Below are 18593 nucleotides of genomic sequence, written 5' to 3'. Positions count from 1 at the left end.
CATCACAAAGCTTTTTTTAAAAATATATATATATATAAACAACTATTTGCATACACATCTGAAGTCGTCCCTCACCAAATACCAAAACTGGCTAACACAACTGACAATCTGACATCCTGATTCAACAGAGTTGCATGTTTCAACGGATCGGAGTCTCAATGGCTGAAATTTTAGAGGGTCTACTATGTTGGTCAGTTGCAGCAAAAAAACAAAGTACTACAGCCCAATTCAAGCACCACACACTCTTTTTATCTGATGAAGGGCTCCACTCCTTGAAAGCTCATGCCAAAAGAGCAATGGTTCGCCACACAGGGCCAGCCCAAGACAATTTTGGCAACTGAGGCGAACCACAAAATAGCGTCCCCTCTCCTCCTTGCCAGAGAAGAAGCGATGAGTGAAGATCCACTCCAGGAACAAAGGGATGGGGGATAAAAAGGGTTCCTGGGATAAATCAGTCAGTAGAGCTTGAGACTCAATCTCAGGCTTGCAAGTTTGAGCCCCACATTGGGCTATTGGGCAAAAAAAGATTCCTGCATTGCAGGGGGGTTGGACAAGATGAGGACGACAACAACAACAACAACCCATTTGTCTGGGTTTCCCTTCCAGCTCTATTGATTCTGTGATCTACATCAGGATCTGCCGCCTGAGGTGGTTCACCCACTTTGCCTCACGGGTGGGGCCGGCCCTAAGCAGCCACAACGCCCTTGTCAACATGCTGAGGCTACTTTTAATGGGCGAGACTCTGAAATCGCCACAAATTGTACGACTAGGAGCCTTTCAATAGCCCTAACCATACATGGGGGTGGGTGAGAATGATGGGCAAACGCTTGCTCAAAACACAGCTTCTCCCATCCAAATAATAGAAGAAACGTCCTGAGCAGCAAAGAAAGGTGATGGAAGAAGAATCAGGACGTCAGCAGAGGCAAAATAAAATAAAATAAGTCTACGAGAGGATGTGATGGCGCATTCTGCCCCCCCTCCCAGCCATGGAAGAAGACTACGGAACGCTACCTTGACCCTTGTGGCCCTTCCGCCCTTCCGTAGGGCCGGAGAGCAGCCGGTTTCAGCGGGAAGAGAAGGCGAGCGTCCTGAACGAAACTAAAATAAGGCTATAGAAACAAGAGAAAGTATAGAGGGGGCAAACACTCTCGATTTCCGAAATAGTTTTTTTTTTTTTTAAGACGCCGCTCCTTTATTACCTTGACATTTCTCTCTCTTTTGCACTGGGAGTTACCGCGGAAAGTTACCGATCGGGTTTAGGGCAGATATAGCGTTGAATATAACGAAGAAGCGAAGTAAAGTCAGGACCGAAATAGTATATACGTCTAACCTTTGGTATATCTACGGGAGGTCCCGGTTGGAGCTTATTTGAGGCGTCTCAGCGGGCCCGGCCGTAGACTTACCAATATTGCAGAGTTACGCAAGGTCTCCGAATGCTGGGTTCCTTCGGAAGCGAGAGCGGCCCTTGTCTAAACAGCGGTGATAGGGCGGAGACGCGAGGCCGCGTTGCTTCGGGTCGCGTGGGCAAGGAGGGCGTAAAAGCATTTTGTTGATAAACTGTTCGGGTTAAAAAGGGGGGGGAAAGTTTTGGAAATATCTGAATTCTGCACACAACGGACCGCAGGGATTATTAGGCTGGAGTTTGGAGTGAGACTGAAGGGCGACGACGCTGGGCTGGAAAAAGCGAACCATGCTCACCCCGTCATCCTGCTCAAGAGTCGGACAGAGCTGCAGGGCTACGGATGGAGCCGCCTTCGCTGAGACACAGCCACTGCAACGATGCCCTGTTGACATCTGCAGGGCAATTTCTAGGACTTAAGCCACGTTTCCCTTAAGAAGCAACGCCCGCTACCGCATTATTTTCAGTTTCCAATTCATTCATTTCATTTAAATACACTATAACTACAATAGCTTGTCCAACGGCGCATACTTTTCAAGTTTCGTATGCAGCACATTACCAAAGGAGCGCAAACATCCATCCTGGCTCTGCTGCAAACTTTTGCGCTTAAAAAAAATTCTTTTTTCCGTCGCTTTCTTTTTTCAGATATATTTCTTAAATTTCCAGAAATTTCACGTATACATTCCCATCCATAATAAGATCTTTCTTCTGTTTTGTCGACTTCCCGTTCCATTTTTCCATGGTGTTTTCTCTCTCCCCATTGCAGCACCCTATCTTTGCCTCTCCGCTCAGTAACAGCCATCTCTCATTCATTCCGCTGCTCATAGTTCAAATCCTGGACAGGATTCCGTTCCCTCGCTCCCTATGGCACTGCCGATGGACATTCCCGCCCGAAGGAACCAGGAACCGTCCCCTCCGACGAACGGTTTCGCCTCTGCCTTCGCACCTCTACGTTTCCCGCGGGCTCTCGCGCTTCCGGTCCCGCCCATCCTGTGGCCCGGGAGGCGACTTCCTGTCCCAGAGTACCCTACACCGAACCATGGACCACAATGGTGAGTTGGGGAGCGGGCGGGGGGGCCTGGCGGGCGAAGCGGGAGCCTCGCAGCTTCCCCGCCCGCCCGGCGACCTCCCGCTCCGTCTCCGCCCCGGCGCGAAACCGGTACTCGAAGGCCGCGGCCTTGTTTCGAGCGGGAGGGCGGAGCGGTTCGAAACGCGCGGCCTAGCGCGGCCTGGGCCTCGGGGGGCCATCAGGCTGCACTAGGCCGCCCGCTCCTCTCAGCGGATAAGGCCCGCGGCGCTTACTCCCAAGTAGGCCCATGTCGGGCCGCCGTCCTCCGACCTGCCCGCCTCGCGTCTTGACTTAAGCTTTGCGAGGCGCAGCATTGGTCCGCCTCTGGAGGGAGCAGGGCTTTAAGGCTGCCCTTTGCTGGCCTCCTCTCTGCTGAGCCCTTCAGGGGTCCTGCTAACTGGGGTGGCTCCCCTTTCGCTCCCTCTATAGCAGGGCAGGCGCCCCCCCGCCCCAGCGAAGCAGGTTTCCTCTTTCCGCGTGAAAAGCATCAAGGAAAGGGGCTTCCCCGCTGGCCTCAGTGCCCGATTTAAGAATCAGCTAAACAAGCTATAGCTTAGTGCCCCATTCTCGGGGGGGGGGGGGATTAAAGGGGGAGAAAAAACCCTGAATGTACATTTCCAAAATATAAGATAAAAAAACAAACAAACTTTGATAGAATAGAATAGATCTGTATTGTTCCTCGGTTGCTATATCAACTCAAATAAAACACATATTTTGTTATGTGCAAATGGCTTATGGCTTTAGATACCTGTTAGGTCCATAAATTACCATATACCAGGGACGTCCAACAGGTAGATCACTGGACGTGTGTGGTAGATCAGTGACAGATCACTGGCTCTCCCCGAACGAAGCTCAACAAGTTTGGCTTCCCTAAAAAAATATTTCCCCCTGCACCCCCCAAAACCAGGGCTTTCCTTCCTTAAAAAAAGCTCAACAACTTTGACCTTTGATCATTTCCAGCAGATCGCCGTCTCTTGGGAGTTGGCCACCCCTGTCATATACCATCTATTCAACACACAAAACAGTGACAATTTGTTGTTGACAAAGGACAGCTGGACATATGCAGGGCCCCATTACCTTCAGTAGCTTAGGGCAGGCATAGGCAAATTCTGGCCCTCCAGATGTTTGGGACTACAATTCCCATCATCCCTAGCTAACAGGACCAGTGGTCAGGGAGGGCAGGAGTTTGCCTATGCCTGGCTTAGGACCTCATCAAACCTAAATCCAGCCATGGTTGGCCCATTTTCTGTACATGCAAATGGATGTAGTAACCCATCTCCCCACCATCACCACACTCCCCACTGCATGTGGGTCGAACGTGACTTTGAAAATAATAAGGATAATAATTTATTGAGCTTATATACTGCCCAATACCCGGAGGTCTCAGGGCAGTTCACAGAAAAGATAACAACATATATAATCAGAATAAAAGCAACAACCCAATAAACAACACACGCACCCCAGAAAAGAGCCACATTTTAAAAGGATGTTAAATAGATCAACCAAAGGTTAGCGGGTTTTTTTTTGGGGGGGGGTTATTGGTTAAGGGTTTTGTGGCGAAACGCCTGGTTGGAATTGCACAGCAGGGCAAACGTGGCTTCCTCTGATCCACCCGCCCCCCCATGAGTTAGAAGTACTATCTGGAGTTCTTAGTACAGGAATTTGGGAGGCAAGGCCTTGAATCGGACAGGGGCAGCCTGCAAAAGTGTCCCTGTCGCTTAATGGGTTAAGCTTGCTTTTGTTGTTGATTAAATCATGCTGCTTTAAAGCATAAATCATTCAACAGGAATAGGAGTTATTAATGTTGCAGTTGTTGTAAAAGGGATTATTATGGTGACCGGAATGTAGTGGAAATGAGTAAGATTTTGGAACACAGAAATAAAGCAAACTATCAAATCTAGCACACAGGGAGCCACTTTATCTAAATTGTATAATTTGGTATTTGAACGATTTGTATTAATAATTGTTAATAAATTGGTATTGTTGTAATAAGGCTATTATTGGATTGTAATTGAAAGCTAATAAAAATTACTATTAAAAAAATCTTGCTGCTTTAAAACAAAAAACACAAACAAACAAAACAAACCAAGGCAGGGTTTAAGCATCTTTACTGGATAGAGAGTACCGGTAGCTCTTGATCTACTGCAGCATTTCTCTGGCTGCTTTTGGGCTACAATTCCCATCATCTCTGACCACTGGTCTTGCTACCTAGGGATGCTGGGAGTTGTAGTCCGAAAACATCTGGAGAGTCAAGTTTGGAAACACTTATCTATTAGGTTGCTCATGCCCTTTTAAAGCCTGCATCTTCTCGTAGGTCTACTGATTTTGTTTGCCGTATTGGGATTTATTAAAAGCAGCTGAGGAATCTGTGCTCCTCCATATGCTGCTGTACTACAACTATCATCCCTAACCATTAGTCATGCTGGCTGGGAACAAACGCTGAATCCATCACAGAGTTATAAGATGTATTTCTGAAAATGTCACTGTCAGCTTATTTGTAAGAAGATTGGCTAGGCCAAGGGAGACCCTGGTCAAATCCCCTTTTACACTGAGTGACTCCTGGTCAGTCATTCTCTTTTACCTGTACCTAGCTCACACAGCTGTTGTGGGAATGTAATAAAGGAGTGGACGGCCACCCAGAACTCCTTGGAGGAAGCGCAGAATAAATATGCAATAAAATAAAATTCATTTTAGGCACATTTGCTGTGGGCTTAAACTATGGATCAGTTCTAGTTTGAAGCACTTGCAATGAAACACATGATATGGATTGGCATAACAAGGAACAAAATTCTTATTTAGAAGCAGGTGCAATTTAGATAGAATTATAGATTCACAGATGTGTAACCTTGGGTTGATTTCCAGTTACAGTGAGAGATATGAGAAATGCTAACCCTTAATTGAATTTTTCCTGTATGTTTTGCTCTTTTTACTTAGAGCCAAATAATAACAATACTTGGTTGTAATCCTCACCCTACTTACCTAGGAGCAATCCTGATTGAATTAAGTAGGATTTACTTCTGAGCGTACATGGCTAGAATTGTACTGTAAGTGGCCTAATTTTCAGGCAATAATTAGTATCTTCAACAGCTTTACATGTATATATAGTTTCTAGTATCAGAGTTTAGCTTTCTTTTATAGATAGGACTGTATTAACAACAGAATAGACTGTGTGTTTGATGAGATGATTCCTCATTATACACTCTAGATTTGAATAACTTTGGGCTAATCCACATTTACATTTTGCCCTTTGCTTTCTAGGCACAAGTCTATGCTTTCCCAGTCTGTAGCCAAGCTATTATTATTATTATTATTATTATTATTATTATTATTATTATTACCCTGCCATTACCCCCAGGAAAATCCACTCTTTAACACTGAATTGGAGTATTTTGGATTTTCTGTGGATTGCTGTTTGCTAAACGCTCTACAACCGACCATGCGATAGTTCTTTATCATCTTGCACGGAAGTACTCCTCCCCTCCCCGGGGCTACCTCTGTGCCGCCTTCTTAGACTTAAAGGCAGCCTTTGACAGCGTTCCTAGAAATATCCTATGGGAGAAACTTGCAAAACAGGGTATCGATAGAAGACTCTTATGGCTTATAAGTCAGCTCCACGAAGGTACCCTTGCCAGAGTGAGACTTACTCCTGCGGGTGACCTCACCAACTCGATACCAATAAACAAGGGAGTTCGCCAAGGATGCATACTGGCTCCCTGCCTATTTAATCTATTCATCAGCGACATGCGAGCACCTCTAGTCAACTCATCTCCAAGTACACACGCGCCCAGACTAGCGGACTACCGCTGCCCACTCCTTTTATATGCGGACGATGCGGTAATTCTATCTTACTCACGTGTTGGACTAACCAGGGCCTTGAAGATCTTTGCCACGTATTGTCAACTCAACCAATTAACTATTAACCATGCTAAATCCAAGATTCTGATTTTCTCCAGAAGTCGGAGATTATACGAATGGAAGCTTGGCGGAGCAAAAATAGAGCAAGTTCTAAAATTCCAATATCTAGGAGTGATTTTTCAATACAATCTGGGGTGGAAAGCTCAAATTCAACACCTACTTAACAAGGCCAAAACTCTGTCATACGCGCTCCTCCGATTCTTTTTTTCGGATGGAGCTTTGCATGTTCCCTCAGCCCTAAAGGTGTTTAAGGCAAAAGTGGTGAGCGTGCTTGCTTATGCTGCCCCGCTTTGGGCTGCGATGACAGATCTTGCCCCTCTTGAGACGCTGCAAAATCAATTCCTACGCCGGCTCCTAATGCTCCCCCTGTGTGTAAGCAATGCAGCCATTCGCCTAGAATTGAAGATTGTATCCTTAGAAACTTGCCTGTGGAAGCAAGTCTTCAATTATTGGCTAACATTGTGGCATAGATTACCAAGCCACTACCTTGTCCAATGCTTATGGCGAGATGAATTCTCTAGCCTTTGGACTAGTAGAATTCATGCCAAACTCCTGAGTTATGGAATCTCTCCCTCAGATTCCCTAAAATTAGATCAAACTACTGCTCAAAGACTGATCCGCCAAAGACTGGATGACATCGATCTACAGCGAAATTATATGCTGGGGGGAGGTGTTTGTTCGCCCCAGAACATTGGTATCACCTTAACTTACTGCGTTCCATCATACCTCTCCTCCCTTTCGACTGTTGTCCATAGACTGGCCTTCACCAAAGCGAGGTTCAATGTTTTTCCCTCCAATGTCCTGAGACATAGATTCTCAAAGGGCCAAGCCTCCGCCATGTGCGAATGTGATAAGGAGACACTGGAGTCTCTCCAGCACATTATGTTCGCTTGCCCCTTGTTCAACGTGCCACGGGCAAATTTGCTGGGATCAATCATACAGAAACTAGAGGGCACCCCACCAGAATTCCACCTTGCCCAAATCTTGCAGGATAAGGACGCTCATACGACCCTGAAAGTGGCAAGGTTCCTGGTCGCCGTCCTTACCCAAAAGCGACGCCAAGGAGCACTACAAGCTAGCTAACGCTTAGTTTGCCATTCTATTTTATTGTATTTTATTGTTACTGTGGGGTTTTAGCAGCTGTTGTTCCCACTTGCACAAACTGTTTTCTATGTGTTTTTATTTGTATGGGCCTATGGCCGTAAATAAAATTCTATTCTATTCTATTCTATTCTATTCTATTCTGATGCAGCAGCAAAGAGTGGTTGTTCATGGAGAAAGTACTCAGACATAGAGCTTTAAAGTGTGGCCTAGAAATGGGGCACAAAAAGGAAGTCTGGATGAGCCTTCTGTTAGTTTGATTTGTGATGATGCAGTAACTGCTGCAAAGATTCTTCTTATTTTCCTTGTTGTTGAAACCACTGAGCTGCTTCTGAATTGAGTCTAGAGAGGTACATGTGAAAAGTACAGTAGATCCTCTTTGAAAGTAAGATTGCATCTTTCAGAGGGTGAAGAAGAAAAGCAGTTCTACTAATTTGCAGAGTTCTTTCAGCTAATGAAAGTTCATGAAACTGGGAAAATGGAAAGCGTCACTTCAGTTTTTATCAGTCATGTATTGTGCAAGAAAAGACTGGTTCCCTTCCCAAGCATTTCATAGTCTAAAATTTCTACAGCAGGCTTACTCAAACTTGGCCTTCCAGATGTTTTTTGGCCTACAACTCCCATGATCCCTAGCTAGCAGGACCAGTGGTCAGGGATGATGGGAATTGTAGTCTCAAAACAGCTGGAGGGCCGGGTTTTGGAAAGCCTGTTCTACAGCATGGCAAGCAACAAGGTGAGATGGGATAAGAGGCCAGAGTAACCTGGGAGGAATGCAGTTACATTTACTTCAACTTTATCTCGTTTGGGAATTAGGGCTAAGGGTTTAATTTAGCCTTCACCAACCTGGCACCTTCCAGATGTTTTGGATTACAACTCCCCATTGACCACAGCAAACATCTGTCGGGAACCAGGTTGGTGAAGCCAAAGATGTCACAGAAAACTTGAGTTTTGAGGAGAGGAGATCTAACCTAGCAACTTTCTTAAAAGCAATGGTTTGTAAAATGCACAGTTCTTCATGAGAGGATATTAAGAAATGGTGCTATTTACCTGTTTTATATTCATTTTTAAAAATTTATAGCCTGTATCCTTTGCTAGATGGTTTCGGGGTAAGGTCCAAAAGTATATCCAAGTTAAAACAATTAGAAATAATATTTTAAAATTATGAAAACTGCTTCTCCCCCCCCTTCAAAAATGTATGCTCGACATATAGAATCTGTGTGACAAAAAGTATACTGTTATAAAGTACATAACTGAGATGGGAAGGGTCTTAACAAAAATTTTGAAGTCTGCTTGATTTATGATTGGCGCAGTAAGTCAAATAATGTTAATTGATTATTTGGCTATTGTCAAATACTCATTAAAGATATGCTGATGATGCTTCAGTAATTGATTGTCTTATTTAACACAATTGCCTTTAAAGAAAGTGACATTTACTTTTATTAGTTACTGTTCCTATTCCTTTATTTTGTTTTAATTTTCAAGCTGTAGGCTTGCACTGGTATTTCAGGATAAAAAACAAGGAGAAATATTAGTTGACATTTTAAGGAAACCTTGTCTAATGTTTTTTAAAGCTGTAATTCATAATAGTTGGCTTTAAAAAAATTCTGATATTACAAGGCAAGGCACCCCATTTTCACCAATACCCTTATCAATTGCAGTCCTATGCTATATCCCATACTATTCTAGGGGTGATGGAGGACTGTATTGAATAGAAGGAAGTGGTGGAAATGATTTGCCCTGCTTTACGGAACTATTTCTGTTAGCATAATACTGCCTTTGAATACTTCCCTTTGTTTTTGTAGCTAGCCTAGGTATTAAATCTGCCAATCATTAAAGGATATTTTCTGTTGTTCCAGTAAAGTTGGTGCTGTATTTGACCTTAAATTGACAATATTTGAGCAAATCTTTTTTGATGAGTTACAAACCAGATGTTCACTGCTTCTCAGTCTTACGTGCCTAACACTATGCCATCTGGGCTTCTCCCCCCCCCCTTTCAGGGTGAGGTGTGGGATGGGGGAATGGAATGGAACAATGGAATGCTTCAAACTTTTAAAAAAGTAGAAAACTGCATTACAGGGTGGAGTTATAACCTAGTCTATTCCTTGCCGTTTTTAATATGCAGGGAGTTTTGTGTGTGTGAACTTTCAAACAGAATGTTTTCCCTTTGTAGTCTGAAGTAGTACACTCTAGTAATATGTTTGCCATGTGGTAAGTTTTGTCTAATTTGGACTTTTTTTTTTGGCTATGCCACACTAATAAATGCTTTAGTTTGACTTAGCTATTGTGGTTGCTGTTTGTAAAAGGCAATCTATTAAAGCATGATTTTGTTACTTGCTATTGTAATCGTTCCCGCAGAAGCATGTGGTGAATGCATTTTTTTAGTACAATTAAACACAAATCCGTTCTTCAGGAGAGAGTCTAGTGTCAGAGAGAGTTGGTTAATAATAATTTTATTATATTGTTTTTATAGCCTGTTACTCTGTAGAAACTCTTTGAAAACTGTGCTCATCTGTGAATATTGGGTCAACTTTGAAGGGGTAAAAATTCTTTTCAGCATTTGGATAAATCAAAACAGACACATATCTTTGATTTCTTTTTTTTACATAGACAATGATTTGCAAGGTACAAATAGTTCCGGATCATTGGGAGGTCTTGATGTTCGCCGACGCATCCCTATAAAGCTAATTTCCAAGCAGACAAACAAAGCTAAACCTACACCACCTCGTCCTGCGAGAAGTATGAATAGGTTGCCATCAAAGGCTGGTGAAGAAGGTAAACTGATGAGAGAAGCTGTATCATAATTCCAAAAGGCTTTAGCAGCTTTTGCCATTTGTAAAAGGTATTTAAGAATTGGCGGTTTGCAAAAGAGAAGCTGAAGGTCCATGGGGCACAATTCTATTTAAATCATGATTCAAATCACTAGTCAGTAAGACTTGATTTAAATCATTTTTTTACAGAAAAACTCATTCTTGCTCATATAATCTTAATATTTACAAACATATGAAGGTTTCATTTTTGGAATAATAAATTTTCAGAGTAGTTTTTACAGTTATATCAAAAATTACTGATTTGTTTGTACTATTAGAAACACATAGATTATTGTGAAATTATCGTGAGGTTTAATAAGTTTAACTGTTTATATTTGGACAACTTTTCTGCTGTGCTTTATTGGAAGGAGAAAAATAATCATTTCCTTAATAACAATTTAAACAATTCATTTAACTAAAACAGTAACATTATAGCATATGCATCCATGTTTGTTGACTGATGTGGTTAAACAATTAAACAAACCTAGACTGAGTTTTAGCACACATGAAAAACTTTAAACAAATCCTTATTTCTTGATGAATGGCATTTGGACTATAATGTAACTTAAATAGAAAACTATCTTTAGAAGGATTTTCCCTCCAAAAGCATTTTATCGTAAAAATCCAATTTAAATTTTTTTTAAAAAATGCTTTAAATTTAAAAAATTGCTTTAAAAAAATCCATTGATTTTTATTCACCCTGCTTGCTTGTCATTATCCGATCTGTTGTACCCATCCCAACAAAAAGAAAAACCTTCTGGATCAGACCAAAGGCCTGTCTAGTCCAGTATCCTGTTCTCACTGGCCAAACAGATGTCTGCAGGAAACCTGGGAGCAAAACACGAGCCCAAGAGCATCCTCTCTTCATGTGGTTTCCAGCAACTGGTATTCAGAAGCATTCCTGCCTCCTATGGTGGAGGTGTAGGATAGCCAACATGGCTAGAGGCCATTGATAGTCCTCTTCTCTGTGAAATTGTCTAATCCTCTTTTTAAAACCATTCACCTTGGTGGCCATCACTGCCTCCTGGGGGAACGAGAGCCATAGCTTGACTATGTGCCGTCTGATGTACTTTATCTGCCCTAAACCTTTCAGCATATGACAAAATGGCATCATGTGTCGGTGTGAGTGTAGCTAAAAAAAAAAACCACCCACAACCAGTTACCAGCAAGGTTGATCTAAATTTTTGGTTTGTTCCCCCACAGAAGAATTTGACTACAACGAAGAAGAACGATATGAATGCAAAGGTGGTGATGTGTTTAGTAATCAAAGAAGATTTCCCGGACATCTCTTCTGGGACTTCAAGGTTCACTAATTGACTCCGTAGTTCTGAAATACATTCTAATTTAAAAACTATAAAGTCAAAATGTTGTTTTAAACAGGAGTTGGGTATCTTGGTTTTTTTTTTTGTAATACTGTATAGTGCCTAACCTGTTGCTATTACTTAATACAACTGAATAGAAATTTTAGTCCTGTTCACAAAAGTTACGGGAAGGGAGGGGGGAGGGGGCCTCATGCCTTCCAGAAAAACATACCCAGGATTTTTGTAGATTTCTGTGCATTTAAAATAGGCCAGTGTATTGTGATAATCAGCTGATAAAATATGATGCTTGCCGTTTTGACAGATAAATTTACTAGGAGAAAAGGATGATACCCCAGTCCATTTCTGTGACAAGTGTGGGCTACCAATCAAAATGTATGGACGCATGGTAAGCAGAACTATATTGATCAGCTCAAAACAATCATACAGCTATGTGATACAGGTAGCCATGTCTTCTCAATGCAGCTAACTTAGCATATATGCTCATTTAACTTATGTGCATTCAGCTTTATGTGCTTGGTTAATTTTTTAAAATATGCAAAGGGGCAGACAATCGGGCAGGGGGGAATCTTTGACAATCCCACCCGCCATTGAAGCCAGTGTGTTTGGACTATACTGTACGTGATTTTGGCTGTAGATGCTATCCCTAGAATGTAATCACAGCGTAAGTTGAGAGTCACCTGTCTGATGAGCTGTAAAATCACTCTTGCTTCTGTATCATGCAGAGCCCTTTTAAATTAAATTTGATATGGTGTGCATTGAAAGATAGCATGGAAAAAAACATTTTGATGTTCTTTTTCAATAGTGTGTTTTCCAAAACACTGACCTATATATAATTTCAGTTTGCTTTTTTGTGAAAGCTCTTCCAGTTTTGCAACTGCCAGATGGGCGGGGTACAAATAATAATAATAATAATAATAATAATAATAATAATAGTAATAATAATAATAAAATGTCGAATTGTTGTTGGTTTCGTTTGGCTATTATTTTGTATTCCATTTGTATCCTGCCTTTCCTCTAAGGAATTCAAGCTGGAATACATTATTCCTTACCACTCTGTTTTATTCTCACAAGAACTGCAAGGTAGGTTAGGCTGAGAGATAGTGACTAGCCCAAGGGATCTAGTGACTAGAGAGTTTCATGGTTGAGTGGGGATTTGAACCTACATATCAGGTTTTTGGATTGTAGTTTAGGTGTGGACAGTTTCTTCCAACCATAGAGTGCTAAGTTTGTCATTAGCTTTGAAGAAGCTCACATTGCTCTCAGAACTGGGTTGTTAAAATTAAGTCCTAGTACTGGATATTGGATGTTTTAGTTTGTAATCCATTTGTACATGGAACAATCCAGATTCTAACCATTATGGTTATGTATTTTAATTGGGAGACACTTGCAGAACCCAAGAGTGTCCAGCAGATGGAAAGGGAAGCCTGCATAATAAGGAAATGTATGAAATACAGCACCATTAGGTATCTTAATTTCTCTGCAGCTTCGTGGACATTTTAAATGTAAGAATTTTATTTTCAGCAACATGCTTTGGAGTGTTCTTGCTGTTCTTTGCTTATTAGTGTGCAAAACATCTTACAGTCCTGGTAGCTGGGTAAGAATCTATTCTGAGCGTTTGATGGTATCCTGTTTAAAAGTGAAGAGTTTGCAAAGCATTGATTTGCTCATGCGGTTTTCTTTCCTGGTTTTTTAGATACCCTGCAAGCATGTTTTCTGCTATGATTGTGCTATTTTACATGAGAAAAAAGGTGACAAGATGTGCCCAGGGTAAGTTAAACTGATGAACGTGTTTTTGTGAGTTGGGGAAATACACTGTTCCTTTTTTCTGGTGATCAGTTGTATGCGACTTTACTCCGTGTGTTCCCTTACTAAGAGGTAACATGTAACTCAGCTCTTTACTGAGGATGAGAGGAAGGAAGATACTGGTAAATTGGACATGATCTGTAGTTGCCCATGACAAAAGGGGTTGTATTCAGCAATTATATTAGATAGGCAACACAGTAGTCTGCAACAAATTTAAGGCACGTTGGTTCTAAACTTTTGCAAAATTCAGTGTGCTTTCTTTCTTATCAAGGGCGCTATCCCTGCCAGAAATTTTAAATTGATATTAATGGAAGAAGATTGTGTTCAGAATATTATCCCATAAATAAGCTATTATAATACGAATCAGCTAATCTTGTCCGTCCCCTCCCCCGATGATTGTTTGTTTATTAACTTGTACAACTTAATAATTAACTTAACTTAATGGTGCTAGCTTGCCTTCAATAGAGACAATTTATGCTACCCGAGTTAGGAAGAGAGCAGAGAGAATTGTAGCAGATCCTTTACATCCCGGTCATCATCTGCTTGATTTACTTCCATCTGGACGTCGCTACAGGACTTCATATACAAAATCGGCCAGGCACAAGAATAGTTTTTTCCCTTGTGCCATTAAATTGTTAAATTCCTAGTTGTATAGCTTAAGGGGAGGTAAAATATGGGTGGGGTTTCTTTGCTTCTTTGTATTGTGAGAGGAACAGTGTCTGTATGTTTACATTGCAATGTAGCTGAAACAAATTCCAAGTATGTTGCAAAAATGTACTTGGCCAATAATAAATTATTCCTATTCCTATTATTCCTAACTTGTAGTAATGTCTGCTAACCACTTTCTTGTTTCTTCCCCCTCCCCGATATAGCTGTAACGAATCTGTGCAGCGAATTGAGCAGTGTGTCCGGGGGTCTCTCTTCATGTGTAGCATTGTGCAAGGTTGCAAGAGAACATACTTATCCCAGAGGGACTTGCAGGCTCACATCAACCACCGTCACATGAGAGCTGGCAAACCAGTTGCGCGGCCCCCACTGGAACCTGTCCACCCTCCCATCGCCCCTCCTCCTGCCGAAATCCCGGAGCGGTTCATCATGCCGCCTGATAAGCATCACCTGAGCCACATCCCACCAAAGCAGCACATCCTGATGCCGTCTCCGTTGCAGCACGTCTCTCACGAGCATTACAACCAGCCCCACGAAGACATCCGTGCCTCCCCGGCGGAGATGTCCATGGCTCCTCCCCCCCCTCGCCCGGTCAGCCAAGACACGTTCCGCATCTCCACAAGGAAACACAGCAACCTTATCACGGTCCCTATCCAAGACGATTCGAATTCCGGTGCTCGAGAACCACCGCCACCGGCCCCGACACCTGCTCACCACCACCCCGAATACCAGGGCCAGCAAGTGGTCTCCCACCCCCACCACATCATGCCGCCTCAGCAGCACTACGCCCCTCCCCCTCCCCCGCCGCCCCCGATAAGCCATCCAATGCAGCACCCTCCCCAGGCAGGAGGCACTCCCCACCTGGTGTATAGCCAAGCTCCGCCTCCTCCAATGACCTCTGCTCCCCCACCCATCACCCCTCCCCCTGGACACATCATTGCCCAGCTGCCACCATATATGAATCATCCTCCGCCGGGACCGCCCCCTCCTCAGCACGGCGGCCCGCCTGTCAATGTAAACGCTCCCCCTCCCCATCACTACAACCCTAACGCTTTGCCAAAGTTCAGTGAAGACCAAGGAACTCTCAGCCCTCCGTTCACTCAGCCGGGGGGGATGAGTCCAGGCATGTGGCCGGCTCCAAGAGGGCCGCCGCCGCCGCCGCGAATGCAAGGGCCGCCTTCTCAAGCTCAGCTTTCTGGACCACACCATCCTGATCAAGCCAGATACAGGCCATATTATCAATGATATTAATAGCAATTTGAACTAAAAAGTATGACATAGGAAGGATAACTTTCTAAACAGCAGCCTTTTAATGGAGAGCTCTTTTTCTTTTCTTTTCTTTTTGTTCTGCTTCATTTATTTGAAGAAATAAAAAGTTTTAAAATGTGACTGTAAAACTCTGGGGACTTGATTCTTAAGGTAAAATTTTAAAACCTTGACCGTAGGACTCTTTGACGACTGATATACTGTAGTGCTGTATGGCTCTGTAGTTGGCAGTGACATTTTAACAGATGTTGTACCCATAGTCCGGTTGAAGTACTCCAGAAATGAACATTTGTAATATTTCCCAACGACCGAACACTTACATGTACCACTTGAAGGTATTTTTGTTAAATCTGATGGTTAGTTTTATTTGTGATACGTTTCCTTTTTTTTGTCAACCTGTGTATAATTAAATTTAAAATATGGTCCAAAAAAAGTTTGCTTTTTTGCATGAATTTTAAATGTTGGGATGGAGTGGGGAGTAAGAACTAATGAATTTGGTGTTACTATTTTTCATGCAAGCATGATGGCATTTTTCACGTAGGAAATTTGTAGTCTTTTCAGAGTGTGAGGAAGAAAAAAATAGGTAAAACAGACATTTCATTGTGTTAATATCTTTTGCTAAGCAAGAACAGACATTTTTAGTTTCATGGCGGTCTTAAAAATTTGCACTTTAAAACCTCAGACTTGTTAAATATTCCAAAACATGCCTTTATTTTAGTGCTTCAGTTTTCAGGCAATGAAATTGACCTTACAGCAATGACTTTGCAGCATAAGGTTTTCTGTTTATTTCAAACTCAAACATAGTGCCAATGCCATTTATGGGTAATTTATGTTTAAGTCATGTTAGTGTTGGAATCACAAATTCACTTGTTACATGTTAAGGAAATCAAAAATTGGTTTTGCTTTATGGAGAATATCCCTTATGGACATTGTTGAAAGGTTTATAAACTAAGGACCACTTCCTATGTTAAACTTTTAACATGCAGAGTATTTCATATACTGCCTGAAATGTAAATTGCACATTCAGAAAATTAGTGTTTTCCACTGTGTGCATCATAGAGGCAACTGTTAACTGTGATTGGCTATATTTGATGTGGTAAATACGTTTAGCACCGTGTAATACGCAACGTGGAAGCAGGTTTATGCGGATAAATAACAGTGCTTATGAACTGGAAGGTAGTTCTGTTGATAAGAGGAACATCATCACACTGTAAGGCTGTGGTGCTATATGCATTTTTTAGGGAGGGAGGGAGTTTTCTATTTAAAAAAAAGGGAGTGCTACTTCTGTGTAAACATGCCTAGAATTGTACTGCATGGCTGCAATCCTGTGCACAGCTAGGAATATGCCTTCGACTTCTGAATAGAAGTACAGGATTGCACCGTAAATGACTTTCGGCTCATGATACAAAGAATTCTGGTTGACTGGAGATCTTTCACACTTCACACATTTACTTGGGGCATGTACAGAGAAAACAGGCAATCTGTCTACCGGTGTTATAAATCAGGAGATCTCCCATCCCACCTATTACGAAATTCCCCTGACCGTCTTCACAACGATTAGTTGTTACTTAGGCACCAGCAGTGGTGTCTTTTGGGACTGAAGGCAAGGAAGCCAGCACTAAGTGGAGCCAGAGCCAATGGCAGGCAGAGGCCATGCTCCTCACTGCTGAATTCTACAAGGGCAGCACCAAGCCTAAGCAAGAGGAAGCTGACTGATTCCAAGTAAGAAAGTGAGTAGCTGAGGGCAGGCTGGTGTGGCGGGGGCACTACCCCATTCACACTCATGGACCAGCCTCCGTTGGGTACCAGCACCCATGATTCAAGATTAATTGGGATTTTAGCTACGTTTGAAGCTGCTTAACAAACTTGTCGGGAGAGAACCTTGTCTGTTCACTGCAGCTGGCTCACTGCAGCACCCAACTTTTTATGAATGGGTGGGGTTTGTGGTGGAAAAGGGGGAGAGAACCTGTTTTTGATTTCTTGACTGCAGTTAAGCGATTGTCATCTTTATGTTTCCAATGACCTCTTAATAGCTTGTGGGCTCAGTTGCCATATACCATGCATAGGCAAACTTAATGCACCAGTGCCATATTATGAAGATTGAAGCCTTAGGACAGGCATTCCCAAACTCGGCCCTCCAGATGTTTTGGGACAACTCCTCCCATCATCCCTGACCACTGGTCCTGTTAGCTAGGGATGATGGGAGTTGTAGTACCAAAACATCTGGAGGGCCGAGTTTGCCTATGCCTGCCATATACCATGTACTCCAACTTCAGTGGTTTGCATTACTCAGCTGGATGAAGATCTGAAATTCGGGTTGGCGTGTAGATAATGATACTTGCCTATTCCAGTTTTTTGGGTGTAGGTTTTTTACAGGAGCTGTAAATTTTCAATACTGTGTCCTGCTTTTTCCATTAGTAATTTCAGGTGGTTGTTCTTTTTTTAAATAATAATAATGAGAAGAAGAAGAAGAAGAAGAAGAAGAAGAAGAAGAAGAAGAAGAAGAAGAAGAAGAAGAAGAAGAAGAAGAAGAAGTTCTGTAGTGCTAATTTTTGGGTAACTTTCATTACTGCATCTGTCACTTTTCTAATCATCCATCGTGATTCAGAGGTAGTTGGGTCCACCATAATATTGTCACAAGTTTCCATAGAGTAGCCATGTTGGTTGGCTGTAGCAGCAGCAAGATTGCTGTGACACTTGAAAAGACTAGTGTTTTTATTATGGCACAAGCTGTCTCGGGCTAGAAGATGTCTCTAGTTCATAAATGCATATTGTATAATAGGTATATGAGTCTTTTAAAATGCCACAAGATTCTTTGTTGTTTATGGTGTGTGGATAGTGAATGCAGAGGGGGGCGGCGTGTGATTAATGGCAGCAGAAAGCAGGAGATTGGCAGCGGCAATTGGGTGGGTGATTGGTGGCTGCGGCAAGGCTTGCTGGCGATTGGCTGCGGCAATTGGGCAGGCGATTGGTGGCTGCGTTTGGCAGCTGCGGCAAGTGGCCGGGTGGGCTGTTGGTGGCGGTGAGCGGGCAGACAATTGGCAGCTGTGGCGAGGTGTGCATTCAGCAGTGGCCGGCAGTGGTGGGCACGCAGGTGACCGATTGGCGGAAGTGACCTCCCCACCCCCCAAAAAGCACTTAACAACTTAATTTCATAATTTTGGGTTTAAAAAATAGGGGTCGTCATACATGTGGGCATCTTATACACGAAAAAATGCAGTACTCTCATCCGAATAATAACAGAT

At 42.7% G+C, this 18593-nt stretch overlaps 2 protein-coding genes across 3 annotated transcripts in view; one reads left to right on the top strand and one right to left on the bottom strand.

Moving 5' to 3' along the window:
• Positions 1-867, bottom strand: part of LOC117054574 — a 30827-nt gene extending 29960 nt beyond the window's left edge. The window contains exon 1 of the mRNA XM_033163532.1: positions 768-867. Within this exon, the coding sequence (XP_033019423.1) occupies positions 768-794 (27 nt within the window). The 5' untranslated portion in view covers positions 795-867. The remainder of the gene's footprint in view (positions 1-767) is intronic.
• Positions 868-2344: 1477 nt separating this feature from the next.
• On the top strand, positions 2345-15781 carry CBLL1 (Cbl proto-oncogene like 1). Of its 2 annotated transcripts, none has more exons than XM_033162949.1 (6): positions 2345-2451; positions 10092-10256; positions 11498-11595; positions 11915-11998; positions 13307-13380; positions 14289-15781. In XM_033162949.1, exons 1-6 carry the CDS (start codon positions 2439-2441, stop codon positions 15325-15327), a joined length of 1473 nt encoding a protein of 490 aa, XP_033018840.1. In that variant the 5' UTR covers positions 2345-2438; the 3' UTR covers positions 15328-15781. The 2 variants fall into 2 exon arrangements, with proteins under 2 accessions (XP_033018840.1, XP_033018839.1); XM_033162948.1 differs by having other exon boundaries at positions 11495-11595.
• Positions 15782-18593: the final 2812 nt, after the last annotated feature.

This window comes from Lacerta agilis, chromosome 10 (assembly GCF_009819535.1).
Source record: "Lacerta agilis isolate rLacAgi1 chromosome 10, rLacAgi1.pri, whole genome shotgun sequence".
Taxonomy (NCBI): Eukaryota; Metazoa; Chordata; class Lepidosauria; order Squamata; family Lacertidae; genus Lacerta; species Lacerta agilis.
The sequence above is the reverse complement of the archived record's forward strand: the minus strand, read 5'-3'. Positions and strand labels throughout refer to the sequence as shown.

What these genes read in the sequence shown, in the direction of transcription:
- CBLL1 (XM_033162948.1), top strand. An exon ending in ATCAAAGGCTGGTGAAGAAG is followed by an intron (nt 10,257 to 11,494) that starts GTAAACTGATGA and finishes GTTCCCCCACAG; the next exon opens with AAGAATTTGACTACAACGAA. An exon ending in TCAAAATGTATGGACGCATG is followed by an intron (nt 11,999 to 13,306) that starts GTAAGCAGAACT and finishes CTGGTTTTTTAG; the next exon opens with ATACCCTGCAAGCATGTTTT.